This window comes from Hipposideros armiger, unplaced genomic scaffold, assembly GCF_001890085.2.
Source record: "Hipposideros armiger isolate ML-2016 unplaced genomic scaffold, ASM189008v1 scaffold_346, whole genome shotgun sequence".
NCBI classification, from domain to species: domain Eukaryota; kingdom Metazoa; phylum Chordata; class Mammalia; order Chiroptera; family Hipposideridae; genus Hipposideros; species Hipposideros armiger.
In genome coordinates, this window is record NW_017731696.1 from 1,477,560 (window position 1) to 1,501,773 (window position 24,214).

A 24,214-nucleotide genomic window follows, 5' to 3' on the forward strand; every position below is an offset into this window, starting at 1 on the left:
GAAGCACGAATATGCATTCAGACTTCAGTTGTAGGCCATCCTCTGTAACTTAGGAGATTCCCTAAAAATTACAGGGTCTGTGACAGAACTCCGTAACAGGGCTACTGCATCAAGCTCGATTTCATCAAAAGGCTTTATGTCATTTTCAAATTTTCTGGGAGCGCCTCTACCCTCACTGCCTTCCCCTCCCTTAAAGAAAGGGCAGTTCTACTCTATCCTTTCCAGTTGTGAGAAAACTTAAAGAACTGTAGATTGGGGTTGAGGTCAAAAGTTTTATGGATAGGAAACAAAATTTTTATTCAGAAATTATATTATAGCATAACATTTAAAATACTTTTAACATTAGAAAGCATTTTTATTGTTGTTTCCCTTTTATCTCTCTTAAAATTTTCTAGAACAAAGCTTATATGACTTGATTCTCTCAGACTTCAAATATAAGGTGCTTTCCCCTGAGTTCCATTTGTTAAAAAGGATTCTTACAATTTTGCACTTTGTATGGAACCCATACACTTGGATGTTTGCACACAAATATTAATAGATGACACCAAAAGCATAGGCAGCAAAAGAAAAAATAGATAAATTGGACTTCATTAAAATAAAAAACTTCAATTTTCCATGTGCATGAAAGGATACTTATCAAGACAGTGAAAAGACAACAGGATGGGAGAAATATACAAATCACGTACCTGATAGGGGAATAAATATCCAGAATATATAAAGAACTCCTACAACTCAAGAACAAAAAGACAAGCAACTCAACTAAAAATGAGCAAAAGACTTGCATGGAAATTTCTCCAAAGAAGATATATAAATGGCAAATAAGCCTATGAAAGATTCACAGCATTAGGAAAATGCAAATCAAAACCACAATGAGATACCACTTTGGAACTACTAAGATACGTGTCAGACAGAGAAAGCAGATAGTATAAGATATTACTTATATGTGGAATCTACTTGTAAAAAGGCCAGGCTTGTAAAAACAGAGAGTAAAATGGGGGTTGCCAGGGGCTCAAGAGTGCAGAAATAGGAGACATGTTGTTTAAGGGTACAAACTTGCAGCTAATAGAGAAATAAATCCTGGAGATATCATGCACAGTATAGTGAATCCAGGCAATATTGTATCATAATCATTAAGCTTGCTAAGAGACTAGATATTAGTTGTTCCGACCACAAAAAAAGAAATGACAATTATGTGATATGATAGAGGTGCTAACTACCATCACAATGGCAATCATATTACAATATTTAAATGTATCAAATCAACATGGCATGTGCCTTCAATTTACATGATGTTCTATGTCAAATATATTTCAGTCCAGCCCCCCACAAAACACTTCACACCTACTAGTACAGCTATTCAAAACCAACAACATCAATAAAACAAACAAAAATTAAGTGTTAGCAAGGATATGGGGAAATTGGAATGCTTGCTACTCTTGTAACTCTTGTTAACATCGCTGAGAATGTAAAACGGTACAACTGCTGTGGGAACCGATTTGGTGGTTTCTTGAAGGTTAAACGTAGAATTGCCATATGCTTCAGCAATTCCATTCCTAAGTATGTGCCCCAAAGAAATGAAAGCAGGGACTCTAACAGATACTCACACGCAAATGTTTATGGCAGCGTTATTCAAAATAGCCAAAGGGGAAAACCACCCAAATGTCCATTGACAGATAAATAAATTAACAAAACGTGGCCAACTTCTCTTTATTTGGTTAAAAAAAAAAAAAGAGTTACTTATGTTCTGTAAAGTTGCAGTGAACACTCCTAGGGGAATTAGTTTAGGCTCTCCAGAGCCACTAATCATAACATTTTCATCAACTGATCGATACATAATTTTTTCTGTGTATTTCTGTTCAAAGACACCTAATTAATACATACTGTTGAGGCATTAACATTGGACTCACAAGCAACAGCACTGTAACTCATACCTGGAAGAAGCTTATCTAACACCTGTATGCTTCCGTAAGGTACATCGCAGCCTTCTTGCCCCTAGGAACACTACACAGCACTTCAGAACTAGAGTTGGGGATCATTTTAAAGAGTGAAATCACCAACAAAAAGCACACACGATGCAAAAATGAGGCACGAAATAGACCAGGAAAAGGACACCTGTTTGCAACACGAGAGCTGAAACAAGAAGGAAGAGTCTAAGCTGAAATGTACACTCAGGGGGCCACTTCAATTTATCACAGCTTGTGCATGTCTGCAAACAACCCGAAAGTGCTGCAAGCATTGACTTTGGGGTTACAAGGAAATGTGTCCAGAAGGCCAATCACAAATACAGAATCTGCAAACAACGAGGACCCACTGTATAGACGTACAGTAGAATGGTATCCATCCATAAAGTGAAATTCTGACACATGCTGCAATAAGGGTGAACCTCTGAAAACATTATCCTAAGTGAAATAAACCAGACACAAAAAGACACCTATTGTATGATTCGACTTCTATGAAAGTCTAGAGTAGGCAAATTCATGGACTAGAGGTAATCAGGGCTTTGGGGCAGGCCAGAGTGTGGAATTGTTGCTCCATGGGTTCAGAGTTTCTATTTGGGATGCTGAAAAAGTACTGGGGGTGGAGAGTGGTGATGGTTGTACAACAATGTGAATGTACTTAATGCCACTGAATTGCACACTTAAAAATGACTAACATGGACAATTTCGTGTTATATATATTTCATGACAAGCATACATGTGCTGAGATTAAATGGATCATTTTCATCTTCTATTAAAACCAAACCAAACGGAGACACACTGGATGGTACTAACAGAGCTTTCTGTTGCTCGCACTTCCTTTTAAAACAAACACCCTCCTTACTGTGTTTCTCTTTCGGTTTATAGACCATATTTCAAAACAGGCTTACTATTTAATAAAATCAACTGATTGCTGAGGAAAACAAGTAAATTGAAATGTGCACGTCAGTTGTTTGGCCTCGCTTCATGCTTTTGGTGAAAATTTATGCAATAGTAGAATTATTCTTTCTAATTGCCAAAAGAAGGGTCACCTTGAGAACCAACAACTGCTGTTCCCAGTTTATCTTGGAATAAAGTTGTCTTTGTGGTATACTGTATTTGGGTACACTAGTACTCTTAGGTAAATTAGCACTGGTACTATTTCAGTATCTTGGCACTATGTGTCCGTTTTAAATCTTTCCCATTGCTTTTGTTTCTTTTGCCATCAATCTATTTCTCATCTGCTTCCTTCCCTACTGAAAACCCCTATTTTCATATCTCCAGAGAGAGCCATCTGTTAGGATATGGCTGTGGTTACTTCATAATTCAAATGTTCCTTTCTAGTTTATGTATTTCTTGACCCAACAATTACAAAGAAGCACCGCTGGATATAAACAAAAGGAATGTGCTAATGTGGAATGCAAACAATATTAAAAGGTAAACTTAACATAGGAAGGAGTTCATGGCCAAAGAAACATCTACTGTGAATCTTTCAATCTTTGAAAACGCATCACGAAACTAAAAATGCTTCACTATAGAATAACATTTTGGCTTCTTTTATGATTGCCAAGAAGAGTAATTACGATTTTCATGAAAACACACTGAGCAGCTGTATACCGTTAACAAAAGAACCATTATATGAATGCACGCAAAAACTGGCACTTTATACATTCACATTTCCTAGAAATTAGATAGTCTCCTCCACTGAAGTAGATACCAAAAGAGACTGTTTTCTATTAATCGTGGCTTTGTACCAGTCAAGTTTTTGCAGCCAATTGGATCATCTTCTTCCTTTTGGGACAATTCCCACATACTATTATGTGAGATCTATATATATTGATTTATATATACACAGGCATGTGCATGATAATTTGGTAAAACGTAATTTTAAAATTCTCATACGATATTTTATTAACTCTTAAAAATGCTAGTATCAGTGGATTCTTTCACAATGTACATCTGTTTAGAAATCATAAGAAAGCATAACAAATAACTGCAATTTATTTTATGAAGGCTAATTAATAGGTACTTACTCATTGAAGACTAGGTCTGGTGCAAAATAGAGAAATTGGCTGTTCGTATGTTTGTAGGATCTCCAGCTCAAGGCAAACGATGATAGACACATCCAAGAATACTGGATTAGGGTAATTTGGTCCTCAAGAGGCAAGTTTTTAAATCCTGAAGAACAGAACAATGAATCACAGAAATACCCTTAGCATTTAATTACATTCCAGAAAGAAGCTTCCTAAGTCAACCCTCAAACAGCCTCCTTTCTCTAACAGACTCAAACCAACTTCCGTGGTCATGTACAGAGCGTCCACCACGGGCCTGGCCCCATTCAACCTTTCATTTAAACTCAGCCTATGTTCTCAATGAGGGTGAGCTGTCAGGGCAAATAAAACCGAGGAGTTCAGGGAGTTCCACTGTGGGTGATGGTCTAAAACCCTTGGTTAGGCTGAAAGAATTTGCATTAGCCTGCAAAACTTCTTCAGAATACTGAGGACTAATAACATTGAAATGAAGGATGATTTAATAGCCATCAGCTCCTGCATATCTGCAATAATGGTGGTGGGTTTTACTTTTCATGAGTGTGCAGTGGTTGATGAGGTACTGTTCCTCACATCCCACAGTCTGGGACAACACCGGACTTCAGCAAAGTTCTGAGCTACAATAAGCACCCTTGGTACCTGTCCTTCCCTTTACTACAGTCTTCTTTTCTGGGTCTCAGCCCTTCTTTTCTTTCTTTACTCATCTATCCCCTATGATCCAGGTTTCATAATGCTATTCTCCCGTTTCACCCAGGGAAGCTCCTCTTCAAAGAATCAGTCATCAGAGCTTTCCCCGTTTTTCTTATGGCTGCGGGTTGGCCAAAGGTTATCTAAGAAACTGCTCTAGATTACTGAACTGGGATGATGTGCTAGTGATTCTAAACGATGTTTCTGTAGATTAATAGGGGCCTAATTGATAAAATCCTATGGCATAAAGAATGCCTAAGCTAGAAATTTCAAGGACAATTTAAAGGGTGCTAGAAGGAAGATGGTATTTTTTAGGAAGAACAGACTTTCAGGGTCCCATGCAGCTGACGAGATTAGACAGCTCTTGGTTTACTTGGCCTGTGGTTAGGATATCCCTGGTTATGAGCTGCTAGCAACAGGCTCAGTTTGTGCTTTCATGATCAGAACATATTTTATACCTTATTCATATTTCTGGTATGAAATTTTCCATGTCAATTGTCAACATAACAAACGTAGGCTGTATTAACAATAGAACCCTTAACTCCAGCTTCTCAGGAGAAATGAGCACATCAACCAGATTTTTCCTACACAGTCGATCAATCTGATATCAATTTAAAAATTTGGTATCAGGATTGAAGAGAAAGCTAATTCCGATCGCCCTGCCGGAAATGGTGCAACGTGTTGTTGCCCTGACCTGTCTAGTTAAGGATGCAGACCGTGAAAGGAGAGGCAATCCTACCTGGAATTATCTTTGCCCACTTCACGACTTGAATCATCTGTTTGCCTGCTAAGCGGTTTAGAGTGGAGAGCAGGTTTTCGGCGGTGTCTGGTTTTGAGTTGTCATAGCCTGCATACACATCCTCGGGTTCGATGTTTTCAAGGACCATCGAGGGGGAAGGTGCGAGCGCTCGTGAAATGGTCGTGAGCTGAGGAACCAGCGCTGTGTTGACGGAGGGCTCCTTTGTGGGCGCGATGTAGGTGGTGCCTTCCTCAGGGCTCTGTGGGGGCGGGGGTGGCGGTGGGGGCTGTTGCTGCTGAGACTGTTCCTCGTGAATGCCTTTTAACTTCCCCAGCTTCTTTGACTTTCGAGCTGTAAAACAGTTGCAACCGAAGAGGGCAAGTTAAACATATGTTAGGGATGCACTGCATGAGGGGAATTACAATCAGACGCTGACTTCTATGGGTTAAAGCATACTTTTCCTCTAGAGGTGACTTGTACTAATGGGAACAGTACCTTTTCAGTATTTTTCTAATACCAGGCACTGCCCTAAATGCTTTATATTAACCAATTTAACAACTTTATGAGTAGGGACTGTTCTGACTCTCATTTTATCATGAGAAAACTGAGACCAGAAGGGGTTTACGTTATGAAATACGCCCAAGATCACACAGCAAGTATAGGCAAAACAGAGATAAGAGTTCAGAGGAAGGACAGACCATTTCATATGCTAATAAGTTACAGATGCCTCAACTAAATCTTACATAAACCAGTAATTCCCATCTATTATCCAGCAGTTGGGTGTTCCTCCTCTTCTAGAAACCCTGTGGCACCTTGGTGAATGAGCCACCTAGAGAAAGTGATTTCTAGATGTCAACTGAATGAATGGGAGAGCAACCAGCCCAAAGCAAGGCGACCAAAGGGAAGAAATTAAACATCTGGATGATTCCAAATGGGACCACTAACTAGTAAATGTGCAGGAATTACTGTTACAAAAAAGAAAAAAAGGTATAAGTTACACTGATTACCACACAATCTTTTTAAAAAATCTGTCCAACTCTATGTTTTCAATATAAATAAGCCACACATTGTATCGCCTAGAACTAAAAAATATATATCATAATACTACAAGGAATGTCACTTTAGATTTTCAGAACATAAAATGTACAAGTGACCGTATGGTCTGATTTACTCAGAACAGTCCTGGTTTATTCTTTTCCCACCATGATGACCAACAGTGCTCTGTTTTCTCCTAAGAGTGCCAGAGTTTTGTCAATAAACAATGTGTTCATCTTAGTTAAACCCAAAGAATCAGTATTAAGTTTAATAGCAGCTGCCTTTCACGTTTCTCTCAAGGACTCTTAAAATAGATAACGAAAAATGACAGAATGAGGAGGTAGAAGGGCGTATTGCAAGGCAGATGCGAGGACTGGGGTGAATGGCAGGTGAATGGATGGATGAGCAGGCGCATAGATAATTGGGAAGATGAATGAATGGATAAAAAGAAGACGAAGCCCAGAAGTACTAAACTAAACTTAGAGTCGTGGCAATAGCTTACTTAGCAATTGTAAGGTTTTCCATTTTATTGAAGAATTGATTTGAAAATTCTTGAAGAATCTGACAACTTTAACTTAGTTCTAACATATGTGAGGAACTGACAAGATACAAATTTAACATGGAGTAGGGCTATGCCACGCCCATTAACTTGGTTTTTAAAACTAACCATTCACGTTTACAATTAAAGCTATTAATATTTACCACATTCATCACAAAAACACCAATTCAGATAAAAGAAAGCCACTATCCAACAGGAGATATCTGCCAAACATGCATTAAATATTGGAATTGGGCTTAAAAGGTGAAGAAGATATAATCCCTATCTTTAAGGAGTTTAAAATTAGCAAAACAACTTTAAAATTTCCATCATTTGAAATCATTTCATTTCTCAAAGACTGTCTGCTTTAAGAGTTGAGGAAAAAAAAATCAAATTTTTAGAATTGTTTGAATGAAAAGCAGATGTGTCCTATTCTTAAATGCTAATGGGACTCTACTGACAAAGTACTAACCAGTAGTACTGAGCAGACAAGTCACCCAGATGCTTCTGGTGAATGAATGAATGAATGAATGAATGAATGAATGAAAGAAAAAGTAATCAGCAAAGTGCCTCAAAAACTAGGCAAACCAGAGAAGGAGAAGAACTAAAAACCTAGATAATCCAAAATGCTGGTTAACTGATGATTCTCTAAGGGCTTTTGAAAATCCTTAATGTCTTACATTGGTCATGTGGGAATTAGATACTTGGAACTGCCTCTGTGTCACATACGCTTTTCTCTATGTCCCCCACGGATTCATCTGAACAGTGGGGATGGTGGTGCTTTCTTGTCTTATCTCACAGAGGGCTGAATGGATAAGAACAATACAACCATGTTTAAAATCATTACCAACATCTGAAAGAATATTTCAGTGTTACTTCCATCCTTTCCCATAGTTTTGCACATATTAAAAATGTTCCAGTTCATTAAAATGACCTCACCTTCATTAAGACTACATCTGAAGATAACCACAATTTGATTGACTCGCAATAGCCAAGGGTGACATTTTCAAATTTTATTAAAAGCGATATTTGCTTGCAAATTAATTATATAATTCACATTTGTTTAAGGCCTTAGGTCCATAATGCTGTGTTTATTCTCATGGCTGCTTCAAGGTCAGTTCTATGAGGTATCATGAAGAAGAATGCTCACTCTTTCCTGTGGCGTTTACACACAAGGCTGTGGCCTGTAGCTTGACCTACTGAACAGATTATCAACCTTATGTGTAGCATTGGTGTTACATTTAGCTACAGGCTGTGATTTTATGAATATATGTGGGGCACTTGGAATTGAGTATTCATCTGCATTTACTTAAATAGTTCAAGGTAATAAATATTCTTGATGTGCAGATTCTTCAGCCAAGTATATTCATCCAGTATCTTTTCTAAAGCACGGGAGTAAGGTTACATACACTGATACTGCTCAAGGTAGCTCTTCTACGATGCTTGAACATTTCATACTGTTCTTCGAACACAGGCTGTATTCTAAAGTCAAAGTTCTTGAAAGTTGATAATGTCTTCAGTATTCCTATAACTTCACTTTTCATGACGCTTACGGGTGCTTGATGTTTGCTAACTACATTTATTTCATTTTCAAAATTTAATAAACTACTGCGTGTACGAAGTATTACTTCCATGTAGGGAAGAAACATAGGCAAGTTTCTGAGATTTTTAAGACAAACTTTCTGAAGCGTCAATTATTATTTCTTTGCAAAATTTCTACTGTGTAATGATCCATTGTAGAATCATTACTCTTCAAATGCCATAACTGAAATAACAATAAGCTAAATTTATTGAGCACTTATATGCCGAACACAAGATTTTACACATTCCACTGTTCACCTTGTTTGTGTGATTCGACATGGTGTTTCCATTTCACAGGTGAAGAAACAAGCGCAGAGAGATGACATCCTTCAAGGCTGCAGAGCTAAGTAAGCACCAGGGCTTGGTTCCGAATCCAGCTGTGGCTCAGAGCCCCTGGGCTTAAACTCTGTGCCACATACTCTCTCTTCTAATCCTTTTTTTCTTTATCTAAGTTGCATTTTTTTAACAATAGCACAAGCTTCAAATCCACCTGTATAATTAAGATGTTTGCTAATTACATGGGAAAATCTTTGGATTTTCTTAAGGAGCAGGCTTGCACTATTCAAAGCATCAGTGAGTATACATTTTGGATCTCATCACTGCCTATCACCTTACTCAATTATCATGGAATTAATGGCCACTGGGCTTGGGAACTCATGTCCCCAGTTGGCCAGAGCCACACTTCGCTTTTCCATTACAACAGTTGTGAGTGTGAGTGTGTGAGAGTGTGAGAGTGTGTGTGTGTGTGTGTGTGTGTGTGTGTTGCATGAACATAATTGTAAACATCTCCACGTCCACATGCACCTAAAGGAGTATCATTTGTTCTACCTAGATGATACAGTAACTACAATAGTACAGGCTTAGTGGCTGCCCTCAGGTGCCAAGTCCTTAATGAGCAGCAGTGCTTCAGCAGCCACTTTCTCCTGGCATTGCTGGTAGACAGAACTCTATTCACTCTCCGTGGATTGTTCCCCAGCAGCTGTGCAATGGGGAGGCCCTCCTTCCCATCCTGGCCAATATGAGGAACTGCAAGGAGGGAGTGGAGCATCTGGTGGGACCCTATAAAAATGGTGAAAAATTCCCAGTAGGGTCTCAAGATTCACAAGAGCTAAGAAACATGGCATAACAGGGCTTCCTGTTTGGTTTGTTCAACCTCTTGAGTCTGATACAAGCTATTACTTGCTCATCTGACAAACTAGTGGTGTGGGAGAATGATGGCTTGCTAGGAATTATATCATTCTTGTACCCCACAGTAAAATGATGAGATAAACAGGGTTTTCATGGTACTTTCATCACCATCTTTCTAAAGTGTGTCCAATTAAAAATTCTTCAGACTTAGGAATGGGTAATCAGAACAGCTTTTTAAAAATTCTGGAGAAGAATAAAAGACTGATATGGAATGTTTTCAATCACAACATTTCACTGGAAAAATTTAAAGTGAGAATTCTGTATTTTAGAAACGCATCATGCCATGTCTTGAAATTTTAGGTCTTGGCAGTAATTATTATAGAGAGAATGTATTGAGGTTATATGGAAAATGTATTTTTCTGTTCACAGGCCAAACGTAATTACTGGTTTAAACCCACAGGACAATAACAGCATCCACCCCCATCCGCTTTCTTTTACAGACCAGTTCTCTTGCCACACTCACCCAGATCACACTTCCCTATTTTCCTTATCTTCTTTATTTGCAAGATTTCTCTTTGCCTTTCTACTGCGAGGAAAAATGCTGAGACTTAGGGGGACGATCAAGTATTTTTGTCATGAAACCAAAGAAAGGAATGACATCTTTCTATAAATTTAACTGTGTTCACTGCAAAACCTCTCTAATTTGTATTAATAGAGAAAGGGCATTAATAGCTCTCAAGTCAATACACACCACAGAATGGGGGTGAGGGTCCAGAGGCATATTGCTTTATGAATAGTTAACTTCTCAACTGATAATAAGAAAGAGGCATTTCAGTTGCTTATAAATATTGTACGAGTGGTTAAGGAACTTGAAAACAGGGTGTTTTAAAAAGTATCGCTAAACATTCTCACATAATCTACATAACTTAACAAATTAACAAGCATTATTGATTTTATTAGCATAGAAGACATGCTAAAGCAAACTCAAACCCAACCTTTGACTACTTCAAAAGACATTCCATACCACACACACACACACACACACACACACACACACACACACACAATAGTGACTATGTGAGGTGATGGATATAGATGTTATTTGGCTTCATAGTGGTAATCATTACACAAGTAAGAGGTGTGATCAAAGAATACGGTGATTGCTGCTGCCACGCCATGCCATCCGGCGGAAAGGCAGGGATCTTCAATACGGGAAGCGGTACATCAAACCTTAGTAACAGTGTGTGACAAGTTTCAACTTGTTCAACAGTCAGTTAGGTGTGAGCTACGGTGGAGAGAACACGTGTTTTAAAGTGTGCCGTCAATCATCCTCCATCATGACAATGTTCCGTGTCACACATCGCTGCTGGCAGATGGCAATTTCTGTCAAATAAAAATATTATGGTGTGTCCTCATCAACCTATTCACCGGGTCTGGCACCGTGCGACTTCTGGCTCTTCACCAAGGTCAAAATGATTCAGGATATTGAGGCAGCCACAACAGCGCAACTAAGACACTTATGAAAGAGGACTTCCAGAACTGCTTCAGAAAGTGGCAAGAACAATGAGATATGTGTGTTCAAAGTAAGGGGGGATATTTCAAGGGGGATTAATGGCAATGTGTCTTTTACTGTAATAATTTTTTTTATTTAAACAATCACCGTATTTTTTTATCACACTGCATATACTTATATCATAATACCATGCTGTACACCTTAAATATATACAACTTTTTATTTGTCAATCATATTTCAACAAACCTATGGGAAAAAAGATATTCCAAATTACTGGATCTCCATATGATAAATTTTAATGTGTGTAGAATTATCCATAGATACCTTTATATCTATAATAAATACAATTTTGTTGCCATTGTTGTAGAATACATTCATCTATTACTTAACAAATAACTAATATCCACCCATGGTGTAGAAAGTGCCTTGCTTTTGTGAGCACTGCAATGTTGAATAACAAGATCTGAGCCTGGACAAGAGATTACAATCCCAGGTAAGGTGGATCAATGCGTAACAAGTAATTTGGTTTATAAAGCAGGCTAGGTTGTGGGTTAGTGGTACTGACGATATATTCAGAGAGTCAGACAATGGCAGGGACAAGTTGTTTTATCTTTCTTTGGAAGCTCACACTTTCCTGTACCCCTTGTATTAATTTCCACCATGTCCTGGTTTTTGCTTTTCTTGTGTTTCAGATTTCACCGAGAGCCCATGTGGATGGGCCATTTTCTTGGGTAGGAATCCAGCCAAAGTTAAGCACCACTGACCCTCACTAAGAGGAGAGTCCCTCAGACCTACAGCCAAATCTGAGCAGCCATACTCAAGGGAATTTGAGGGAGCTGGAATAGGGGTCCACTGATTTGGCAGCGACAGTAAAAAGGTTCTGGAAGACAGCCCCCGATGACATACTGATACCGTCCCTTCTGTGAGACAAGGAATCAGAAAGGGGCCACACGAGCATCGACCTGCGAGGGGCTTCTGGAGCTACACAGGTGAGTAACATGATTGTTTTTGTGGCATTTATATGTTCTGTAATGATGCTCTTTTGTTTCTCCTCTAATACTCAGCAACATTTTTTCCTCCCCTTTTTCTTTTAATGCCAGTCAGATTCAGGACTGTATGAACACATGAGGATGTGTGTGGGGCCAGAGTTGAAAGGTGAGGCAGCTTTGAAACCGCTCTGAGCTCTGGACAGACTAGGATGGCATGAGACCAAGCAAGACTCTCAGAAGAAGAGGAAAAAGGATGTCAGCGAAATGGCCTCTTGGTGATAGCCTCCGCGTGATGGAGAAACCTTCCAGAGGATTCTTCCACTGAAACCTTAGCTAGGTTTGTATTAAATCAAGAAAGACTGCCACTGGGTGGAGTGGAAGGGGGCTGAGCCTACACTGTAACCCCAAAGCTCCTCTTGGCACTACTTCTAAAGGGCTGAAAGCTATGGTGGTGGAGCAGTGAGGTAGCTGGTACCGCACGGCCAGGTGGGGTACATGGCAGGTTTATGAGATGAACACGCCCTCCTTGGGCCTTGTCAATGCTGTGCTGATATATGCCTCCAGGAAGTCTCAGAAGGGAGAAACAAATGACAAACCCTCCATTCATGAAGCTCTGGATAAAAAATGCTTACGGAAGAAACAGGTGGTAAAAGACTGGGACTGACTCATTCTAGAGCAGAAGGTGAGGGATATGAGCAACCAAACAGGACTTTCAAAAACTTAATAAGACATTTGCCAAATCATGGTGAGCATCTCTTTTCTGTCGTCAATGAAGTCAAGATAAGACATAAAGTGTTTAAAGAGCAGGGGAAAGGATTTAGGTGAGATATTGGGAGAATTTCCTCCAAGCGTTCTGGAATGGGCCATAGAGACAGCCTGCAATGCATTACTAGAAAGAGCATATAATATTCTTTTCTAAAATTTCTGAAGTAATAGGTGGACAGATATTCTGCTTGCCTCAGTACAGTCTTGCCCAAAGGTAGAAAAATAGGATTGAATGAGCTACCAAAATCCAGTGGCCCTACAATAGAAGTATGTAAGACCTCCAACGTACAGTCCAGTCTTGCATTTGGCTGCAAGGAACTTCTCTGGTTTATATTTGTCTGAAAACAGAAATAAATCCCTTACACTTATAAGTGTGGAATGAGACAATTTTAGATATATTTTTCCAAAATATGCTCAAAGGGCAAATATTGTGATCTCAGATTGTATGTCTGGAATAACGTCTAGCGCCATGGGGAAAAAAAAAAAACACCCCAAGTCCTCTAAGCTCCTTTCTACCCTACCCCCAGCACTCATTCCCTTGGCCCGTTTTTTTTATAGTTTCACCACTATAAGGTGCAGGATTGTCTGCTCAGCTCAATATTTTAAATGTACTCTTTGGTTTCTCTTAATCCTGAGATTACATAATTTTATTAATGGGGGAGAACAGCAATAGTAAAGAGCTATTATTAATTGAGAATCTGTATATCAAGTGCTAGGACAGCATCTTTTTAACATACCATCCCATTTAATCTCCATAAGTGCCCTATGAAGTAGATACTATTGTTATCACCACCATACAGGGTTCTAAGGATGGTACTGACAGTGACTGTGGCAGTCTGAGTTAGAAGAAGGTGATTTATTGTAATGATATGGAAAAACAGAAGAGAGAAACCCCATTACATTCCCAGGTGACATCGAATCTGGAGGTCAAAGGGGTGTGAAAAGGACTTAGAGCTCAAATGACTTCTAAATTATCAGCAAGGTTACCTCTGGGTCACCTTTATTGAAGAATTAGTCTTTTTAATAGGAGACATATAACAGCCTGCACACAAGATGTTTTCTCTCCTAATTCCCTGGATGGAACAGTCAACTTCTGTGTACTTAGGGGCTGCTGCTGTATTAGATCAACCAGGCTTTTTGCTTTTGCTCCTTGTTATAGCACCTTAATTATGGTGGGAGGAGACACCAAAGGAGGCAGAAATCAAACCGGTCAGTCTGTATAAAAAACAGAATATATTGGGGGAGGAACTTGCTACTTCTGAGTAAATATACAGATTCCTAAGCTCTACTGCCACTGATAATTGAGTTCCTCTGACAAATATATCAAATATATTTTTTAAAACCAAATGAGCATTCTTTAGAAAATACAGCTGACCCTTGAACAACGCGGGTTTGAATTGTGTGGATCTAGCTGCACACGATTTTTTTTTTTCAGTAAGTGCTATAAATGTATTTTCTTTCCTCATGATTTTCTTAACATTTCCATTTCTCTAACCTTACGTTATTGTAAGAATACAGTGTATATAATACATATAACATACAAAATATGTGTTAAGTGACTATGTTATCAGTAAGGCTTCTAGTCAACAGTAGGCTACCAGCAATTAAGTTTTGGGGGAGTTAGAAGTTATACATTGATTTCCAACTGTGCAGGGGGTCAGCACCCCTAACCCCTGTGTTGTTCAAGGGCCAACCATACAGATTATCTGCTTAGTACATTCTTATTCTTTGGGAATAACTATGTTACATATGTATGCAAAACAAACCACCAACAAATAAGCAAAGAGAATGGGAGAGAGGGGGAGGGGGGAGGAGAGGGAGAGAGAACAAACCTTCATCTAGTTTTATAATATATTTAAAATAAGGAAATTAGCACTATGATAGTTGTGGCCACCCAGCAAAAGGTCCCTCCCTTAGTTGAAAAGTTAATTCTTTAACAGCTGCAAGGGCTGCCTTCTTGGCATACTTTTGAGAAGAGAATTTATTACATGAAGCATGATCTTATTGGGTATGCAAGGTAAATAGTCTCATTAAGAATGTTGTATGAAGAAACATTACTGCTCTAACAAGGTCAAGGGGTGAACCAGGCATGAGAAAGAGGCAAAAAGCAGTGACCTGGAAATAAAGCAGAGCGCTCAGACTGATTTACTGTGCCTTCCCAAGTCCAGCTGATCCTCAATAGGCTCCAGCCAAAAAGAACTAGTCAGATGCTAGGACACAGGCTGGGCAGAAAATTCACAGGAAGGGTCCCCCACATACCTCCTCCAACTGGCAAGTTGGAGCAATAAAAATAAGAGCAATAAAAATAAGAGTTTAACCAACAGGTATATTAGGAGGCAGTGGCATCTTTCTTTATAAAATTTTTAGAGGATTCCTTAAATAAGTTCTCAAAGAACACTTAAAATATAATGCATGAACTATGTTTGCATGTCACTTCTTAGGCATGTTTCAGTTTTTCCCTCTTAGCATTTGCTGCTACTTTACTGCAATGGTTCCCTCATCTTGGTCCATTAAAAAACAATTAATAGAGCTACCACACAACATAGCAATCCCTCTTCTGGGTACCTACATGAAAAATTTGAAAACATTAATTTGTAAAGATATATGTACACCTATGTTTATTGCAGCATTATTCATGGTGCCAAGACATAGAAACAGCCTAAGTGTCCTTCGGTGGATGACTGGATAAAGAAGATGTGGTAATATACACAATGGAATACTGCTCTGCCATAAGAAAAGATGGAATACTGCCATTCGTGACAACATGGATGTCATGTTGAAAATATCATGCTAAGCAACATAAGTTGAGTGGAAAAAGTCGAGAACCACATGATTGGGTATAAAACATAAAGCAACAAGTGAACAAACAAAACAGATTCTCAGACACAGATAATAGTATGGCGGTTACTAGAGGGGAATGGGGGTGAAGGGAGTTTGAAGAGTATAAAAGGGGTCAAATTTATGGTGATGGAAGAAGACTAGACTTTGGATGGTGAGCACACAATGCAAGATAGAGATGATGTATTATACAATTGTACACTTGGAACTTTTATGTCACCCCAATAAAAATAATAATTGTATATCCAGTGACCTTACAACTTAGATGTGTCTGAGAATTCTAAAGCAACTAAGCAAGTTACCTAAATTCAATTTCAGAAAAATTTTTATGATTAGTATTTGTGTACTTAAGAAATAAAAACTATGGAGTGGAATGGAAAAATATTCAGACTAAGAACAGTTTTATCTCCAATACGAATTTTCTTCAAAATATTTTATATCTCTTAGCTTGATAATATTTCTACAAAATGACTTAGAACTTCATGATTATAGCTTCAATTGCTTTTTAAAAGCTGTTACTTAACAGCACGTTTTACATAAAATCAAATTATAAGTAATGCTGTGCATTGTTTATATGATAAAAAAGAAAGTAAACTGACTAGGTTTTAGTTTAGACTACCAATGTTGAGATTTTAAATGAATGTTTAAAATTATTAAAAATTTTGCTTAGTAAGAAAAGGAACTGGTGAGCCAGATAACCAAACAATAATTCCATGAACTGATACAAAAACATTTTTCACAACTGATAGAACACAGAAAATATTCTGTGTTTTTAAAAATGTTCACGTTAGAAGCTAATGCTAATATAAAAGAGGAGGAGTATAATAAGTACATGTTAATGAGTTAACAGGATGCCAATATTTATAGCTGGTATGCATTTTAAATAAATATTACTCCTTTTTATTTTACTTCTTTAAAAATTTTTCTTATCCACATTTTATTTCACTGACATTATCAGAATGAGTCTAAGTTAAGGATTAATAGTAGCCAATGATGCATGTACTTGAAAAAACAATATTTTTCTAGGCTGGGATTCTCTTTGGGATACAGGCTGAATTGGTCTGGAAACTCCCAGGTAGATCTGAGCCAAACCAAATGGCTTTTTTTGAATAAGTGATTCTCCTGCATTTGCTTCTCGTGTTTTCCTTCCAGCTTCTCTTTGTACACAAGGCTAGTACTGAAACATCTTGAGGCGCTCTGATGATGTCTTGTGTTGGCAGGTTTCAGCTGCCTGGTGGTGAGTGAGCCACGCCAGGGCAGACACACGCCTGACCTCTCAGCTCCGGTTAGAAGACAAACTGCTAGTTTTTTCATTTGGTATTCGGCCACCCTGTAAATTCCTGAGATTTGGTGACTCTCAAAATCTAGTTCATCGCAGCAGACTGAATCTTTAGAAGAATATGCTTTCTGTTTAAGTTTCAAGAGAATTCTTGAAATTTCTATCATTTAGCTACACTTTGGGGGGCAGGGGAGGGAGGTTCAAGAGAGAATTTAAGTTCATAGTGCTGACTCATTAAAAAGAGGCTTTTAGGACAAGAAAACATTTTTTATTTTCAGTAATTCCCTCTAATCTGCAGTTTTCTTTCACAATATGAGACTGAAACATAGACTTAGATGGAAACGCATCAGCTTTTCTCCATCAAAGCTGGAAGAGGAGCTGCCCTGAGGAGGTCTTATGGAGACCACTGACACAGCTCGGGAAGGATAAACGGGCCATTTCTGAAAGTTTTCCTTTGGGAAAACTTCCACAATTCACATTGAAGACACTGTTAGTACATTTTAAAGTAACATCACACTTACAATAAGGAGATTAAACAAAAACAGTTACTTGTTTCATCTCACAAATTCCTTGCCACCATTTTCCTATTAGTATTCAGCTTATGTTCCAAAGAGAGGTTTCCCTTCATTTAAAACAAAGTCTGCTAGCATGTTGTGATTCTAACGTTCATATATGTAGCTGTAAAGAATGGACGGTGCCTTTGATGATGGATTTTACTGATGTCTAACTTTGCTAGTGTTAGAATGGGTCTTTTCTCGCGTGTCTCAGGATGGCCCGCGGCTGTCACCCCAGAGCAGAGGTCTGGACTAGGAGTCAGCTCTTCACTGCCAACTTGGTTGGGTTAAGACCAGTTTCACGCTATGATTTTCAAATGGATGATATGGTTCTAAGTTACATACCATGGAAAGCACAATTTTTAACTCCTATAATAATATTTAACCTCCATAAATGAATGGGGATGATACAAGCTTATAAACTTCCTGTCAATAATTTCTATCTTTTAATGGTGTTTTCTTTGGACCCACAGTTAGGATTAGACATTCTCTTTTAGATTCCAATATTCTCCTTTTACAGAGATGATCACAGAGAAAAAGATCATGAGACCATGCACAATATAATGATGTGCTCTCTATTTGGTTTCTGGATTATCATGCTTAGAACTTGTCTGAACATTTTTATCACGCGGCACACAGTAGGTATTACATAATCGCTTACTGGAAAAAGGGAAAGAAAAGTGCAAGTAATCAAATGAATGAATGCTTTGCTGGCCTTCTCTTACTATGATGATTACAGCTACCATTTTCTAACAAAGCTTTTAAGGAAAATAAAGAGAGAGGATGTCAGGTTTCACTCCAAACCCCAATGAGCCAGGCTAGTCTGCTTAGAAAACAGCTCCAGCCGGGGCTCAACCCAGCCTTACTCTGATAACAAAGGCAAGTCAGGCATCCTCCAAGAAGCATCAAGTCAGGTACAGTAGTAGAGCAAGCAGCCCTGTCACTTCTAACAGAGTGAAAGAGTCTAAAGAGAGATGAATAAGGGAAAAGCTAAAAAGACAGCAGCTTTTTACGTCTTTAACTTCATAGAACAACCATATTGTAGAGACAGAATCCTGGAAAGAGGCACTCCGCATCCCGTCGTAGGGCCCAGTTAGTATCACTGAATTAGACACGTCAGCATGGGTTCCTTTTTGTGAGTGGAATGACGGGAACTGTCTTTGCCCTTGACCCTGGCCCCTCCTTGGGGAATGGGAGGGGATGCAGAAAAAAGCAGTGATCTTCTGCTGCAAATGACTGCAATCAATTCAACACTTTGACACCTAAATGGTAAGCACCCTAACAGAATCAGCCTTCTAGAACAAGAAGGAACATCGCAAGGCAGCCAGTTTAATCTCCTCATTTTAAATCAGAGGAATTAATCTTGGCTTGCCCAAGATTCCAACTGGTAGGAGTGGTATATACACTCAGCCTCATCATTTCAACTTCAGTGGCCTGTGTCAATGGCAGAATTTTTATATAGGAGGGGCTTAGAGAAATGTGTGAAAACATATTTGCTCCATAAGACATTTATTTATATTTATCTATATTAGGCCCAAAGACATTTAATGAATTTATGAGGGAGAGGCTAAAGACCTCTCCCCAGGCCACCTGACAACCCCTTTAATATCGGTTTAATTTGGTGTAAACACAACACTATCCAAATGGAACTCCAGCTTTCACAACAAACAGTTTCTTTAGGATTATCATAAAAGGTGATCAAAGTTGGATAACACAGTTATTCATGACTCTTGGTGGCAAAGTGTTGAGCAGACTGACAGGGTTTGCATGATGGTGACGTGTCTTACCGGAGGGAAAGGAGGACGCCCACATTTTGGTAATGACATACCAGAGGATGTGCCTTCATTAATGGTCCAATGATTGCCAGGTATCAGACTAATTGTAAATTTCAAGACAACTTTCAGTAACTATTATAGACCTATCAAAGCCCTGGGATTCAATTCAATACATTCTAACACATGCCATGTCAGACTTGAGCTGAAGCCCCTGAAGGCTAGTACCTGAACAAACAAGCAACTTTCCTAAATAACAAGGAGCATTTGGAGGAATAGCTCCTAAATCACCTTCACCATTTTGCCTTCCTTCAACAAGCACATGGCATCAACTACTATCTCCAGGGAGTTTTGTAATATTTGGTATGGGTGAGTTTGGTTAAGAAATCACTTACATAAATTATTTTTAATGTTTTCAGCTGTTATAGTCCATGCTTTTTTGTTTTGTTTTGTTCTTTTTTTGTACTTGGTTTCTATGTACAAAAACCAAATTTTTAATCTTACATTTTCAGGGACCCACTATCAACCAGCTTCTTATGGGAAGACATATGGAATATTACAAAAGCTGGGGAAAACAGGCTAGAAATTTGGGGAAGCAGCTCTGTATGATATATTTTATTATCGAGCTACCTGGGTAGCTTATAAGAACCAAATATGATTATATATAATTTCAACTCTGTCCATAAATACATTTTAATTTACTTATTTCCCAACATATAATTATTAAAAGTTATGTATATTTTAAGGGCTTATGAAAGTAATGTTGTAATAGAGAAGTTCAACTAATAAAGAATCTAAAAGATGAAGGAAAGCACAGGGCCAGGGATTATGAAAAAAGATTCGTCTGCCACTTCTCTAACTGTGGTCCATGCATGCTCTCCCTCAGAAGCTTTTCGGGTTTTTTTGAAGGCGCAGAATCTTGATCTACATGTCAGAGTATCTACAAGTGGGGCTGGAAGTCGTAATTTTAACAAACTCCCATGGGATTTTTTTCTGCGTTTTGAAATTGAGAACTACCAATCTAAAGATTCTGAATGAGAATACAGAAAGAGGGAAAAACAGAAAGAATTTGGGATAAGGTTCTTTAAAAAAAAAATAGGAAGGGAGAGAGAGAAGGAGGAATGGAGTTATAGACAAGGATAAAAACATATTCTATACCAGAGTTTCACAACCTCACGGCTATTGACATTTTTGGGCTGGAAAACTCTTTGTTGCTGGGTTCTGTCCTGTGCAGTGTAAAATAGTTGGCAGCATCCCTGGCTTCCTGCACCCTAGATGCAAGTAGTATCCTCCCACTCCAAATTGTGACAACCGAAAATATTTCCAGACTTTGCCAAATGTCCCCCCCAGGAGTATAACTGCCTCTGATTGAGAGCCACTGGTCTCCACTAAGGAAGTTGATAAAAACAAGAACAGTAAGCTAGAAAGATAATTAACTCCCTAGACTTATATAAAAAAACCCAACCAAATGAGAAAGAAGACGCATGCTAATCCATTATACTCCTAAAGTTAGTTTCCTTGATAGCAGAAGTTATAAACTGGAAAGTGAGCTAAGTATAATTTAAAAACTTCATTTTCATTTTTCAGAATTCGGCATATTTCTGAATATGCATTTCTGATATCTCAAAAAGAAATCTTAAAATCTGGCAACATCTGCCTGTTTTCCCTAATGATCCCAAATGGCTGGCACTGATAGCTGCCAAGTCCCTTTAGTTGGAGCACTGACACTTCCCCCTGTGCTTTATAGATAGGTGAATTCTACCTAAAATTCCTTAGATTCGTCATTAGTGTTGTAGAGGATTAGAACCTATCCACATATTTAAAATTCACATTTTGGTTTCCTAGAAATCCAAATCTCATTATCAGTGCCTTTTTACCTACAAACGTAATTTACAAGCAACATAAGCACACACGTCCAGAGCACTAGAGAAGGTTCCACAGTTCAGGATAATCATCGCATCAGGTTTACAATCTGTAAGGCACTGTACCCTACCACACCCAAAGGGTGTGTGTACTGACTGACAAGTGCATATCCTGTATGTTATTACACTCATAAAGCAACGAGTAATGACTGACCGATTTCCACATTCTCACATGAAAATTCAAGCCAGGCTTCACACAATAGGCTCCCTTACTAACCATCCATTAAAAAGAATATTTGTTCCTGTGATGAAACAGGACCTTCCCAAAACTTACTCTTCTTTCGGCTGTGGTGCTGGCACTGTTCCCCGTGGCCAACTTCCTGCTGACACCCCCTGGAGGTAAAAAGGTCCGCACCCCTAAGTTTACAACCTGTTTCTCATCTTTCAAAGTTGCACCTTTCCCCCCGTGCCATGAATGGTGGCCCTGCACCCAGCCAATTTCCCTGTACAATTAAACATGACTACCATGTAAAGGAATTTCCATGTCTAGCCTTGCAGAAAGTGGCTTCAATCAAGAGTTAGTTTCACACTGTTCGGCTATGGAGGCACACCTTTTTTCTCATGGATGAAGGCCTTATAGACCCTCCCTGATAACATTCTCGTTTTGCATCTGGTAGGCTTCTTCTCTATTTCTCAGAAACGGAATGCTACCTTTGCATTTGTGGTCATGAAGACAGCACTGCTTATTTCCACTTTACTCAACTGTCCACCCCTACATGGGCGGGGTATTTCTGTCAATCTTGGTAAAATTCTTGGGAAGACAGGTTCTTCTCCCATCTGAAGTCAGCACGTATCTCTGACTTGTACCTTGGGTTACAAATGTTCTGGAGACCATAGATTCCAATGATTTCTTTAAATATCCTTGGGATTTAGTCCACTAAGCTTTTCAACTGAATCTTCATTTTAATCTTCTCCTCTTGGGTCTTCCTTACTCTTTTCTTTTCTTTTCTTTTCTTTTCTTTTCTTTTCTTTTCTTTTCTTTTCTTTTCTTTTCTTTTCTTTCCATTACCTCTTATTTCAGAGGCTCGCCCTTCCACTCTAGGTCAATTCAAACTTCCCTTGACCCTGAACCTAATGCTTCACTACAAACCATTAGACCAAGGCTAGAATTCCCAACTTAACAGCAGCAACAGCTATCCCAAAATGCCTTTTTCCCATGCTGGTGACAAAAATGTGGTTAAATAAGCATAATTGAGAAGTTCAAACATCACTTAAAATTCCCCATCAAGGAATAAAGAGATGAGAAAAATCGTTTATGCAATACTTTAGAATTTAAGAAGCTGCCAAATTATACCATATAAATCAATAGTAAGATCAAGACATATGTTTTTTGGAAACTTCCTGGTGCAGAGATGAAAAAACAATATTTATATGAGAACTTTAAAAAAATATCATCCTTGGATTCTATGTTATAGGACTGCTATTAAAATGAAGTTCATGGGCCAGCCGAGTGGTGCGTTGGTTCAGAGTTGGCTTGGGACTCCAGCTCTGAGCAGCAGGGCCACGGTTCGGATGCCACATGAGGGTCAGTGACTCTGTGCCCTCTACAGCTAAGATGGTGGACAACAGCTCAACCTGGAGCTGGGATGCTGTGAGTCGCAGGTCGCAGGCGACGACTTAGGTTGCAGTGGGCTGCTGAGAGCTACTGTGAGTGGCTGGCAGCCATCGTGAGCTGCTGTCCAGGGCCCAGCAACCAATCTGCGTCACCTGGGAGGAGCGCAATGATAATACCAACATGGGCCAGTGAAGCGACATCCTCCACAACTAGACTGAAGAACAAAAGGAAAGCAACTTGTGTGTTCCCCATCCCCGATTCCCCAACACTATTTCCCTCCTCCAAATCCCTAATAAAATCTTAAAAAAGAAAAAAATGAAGTTCATTATGCCTTAAACAACTATATAACCAATCTTAGAATTTTTTGCTAAATTCAGCTTAGTATTATACAAGCACGGTTTAACTGTATATTCATTCATTCATTCATTTATTCAATAAGCATTTTTAAGCATCTACTTTTTCTAAGTGCTCTGGATATAAAGACAAAAGGACAACTCTGTTACTGAGAAATTCAAAGACTCTTCGGCAAGAACTACTTATAAACAAATAAATATAATAAAACCTGATAAGTGCTACAATAGACGTCTTGGAAGCACAGAGGAGGTACTAATTAACTTCATCTAAGGAAGTCATAAAAAGCTTTATAGAAGAAGTCTTAATAAATTATATACATGTGTAACGTCTTAGTACTGTCTCAAAGGGAATGAAAGCGCTTCCCACTGTGTAAAAGACTGATCTGTGAGGTGCACTGAATGTGGAAATGATTGAGGATTCTGAGGTAGGTCTGGAGCGGGTAAGGAGACAGCATAGGGGAAGAACATGCAGGCCATTTAAGAACTGTGTCGACCAAGGGATAGCTGGAAGGCTGTGAACAAGAAATCAGAGTGGCTTACAAAAGGAAGGGTGGTGTCCGGAGTATGGCGAGGGGGGATGAGGTGGTTGAGTATTTGGAGGGTCAAAATCAGGAAAGCATCCTAAAATCCCCGAGTGTGAACGTGTTTTGTTGAACGCAGGCCATTTCACAGGCAAAATAATGGTCCCCCAAAGATGTTCTTAATCTCCAGGACCTGTGAATCTATTACTTTACAGGGCAAAAGTGATGCCACCGATTTAATTAAATTATGGATTTTTAAGATAAGGTGATTATCCTGAATTGTTCGGGGGGGGGCCCCAATGTAATCAGAAGGGTCCTTATAAGTAAATGATGGCGTCAGGGTAGGCAGAAGAGGAGATGTGACAAGGAGCAGTGCATTTAACCTAGCTTTGACGATGGGAGCGGCTTAGGAGCCAAGGAGTGGAGGAAGCCTCCAGAAGAT

The 24,214-nt window shown here is 38.9% G+C and overlaps 1 protein-coding gene across 5 annotated transcripts in view; it reads right to left on the reverse strand.

The window, feature by feature from the left end:
* The window catches only part of NR3C2 (nuclear receptor subfamily 3 group C member 2), a 337,886-nt gene that overhangs the window by 66,422 nt on the left and 247,250 nt on the right, over positions 1-24,214 (reverse strand). For all 5 annotated transcript variants that reach the window (XM_019661357.1, XM_019661359.1, XM_019661358.1 and 2 more), the window contains exons 5-6: positions 5,430-5,780; positions 3,989-4,133 (exon numbers count right to left, since the gene is read on the reverse strand). In XM_019661357.1, coding sequence (XP_019516902.1) covers positions 3,989-4,133; positions 5,430-5,780 — 496 coding nt within the window. The remainder of the gene's footprint in view (positions 1-3,988; positions 4,134-5,429; positions 5,781-24,214) is intronic.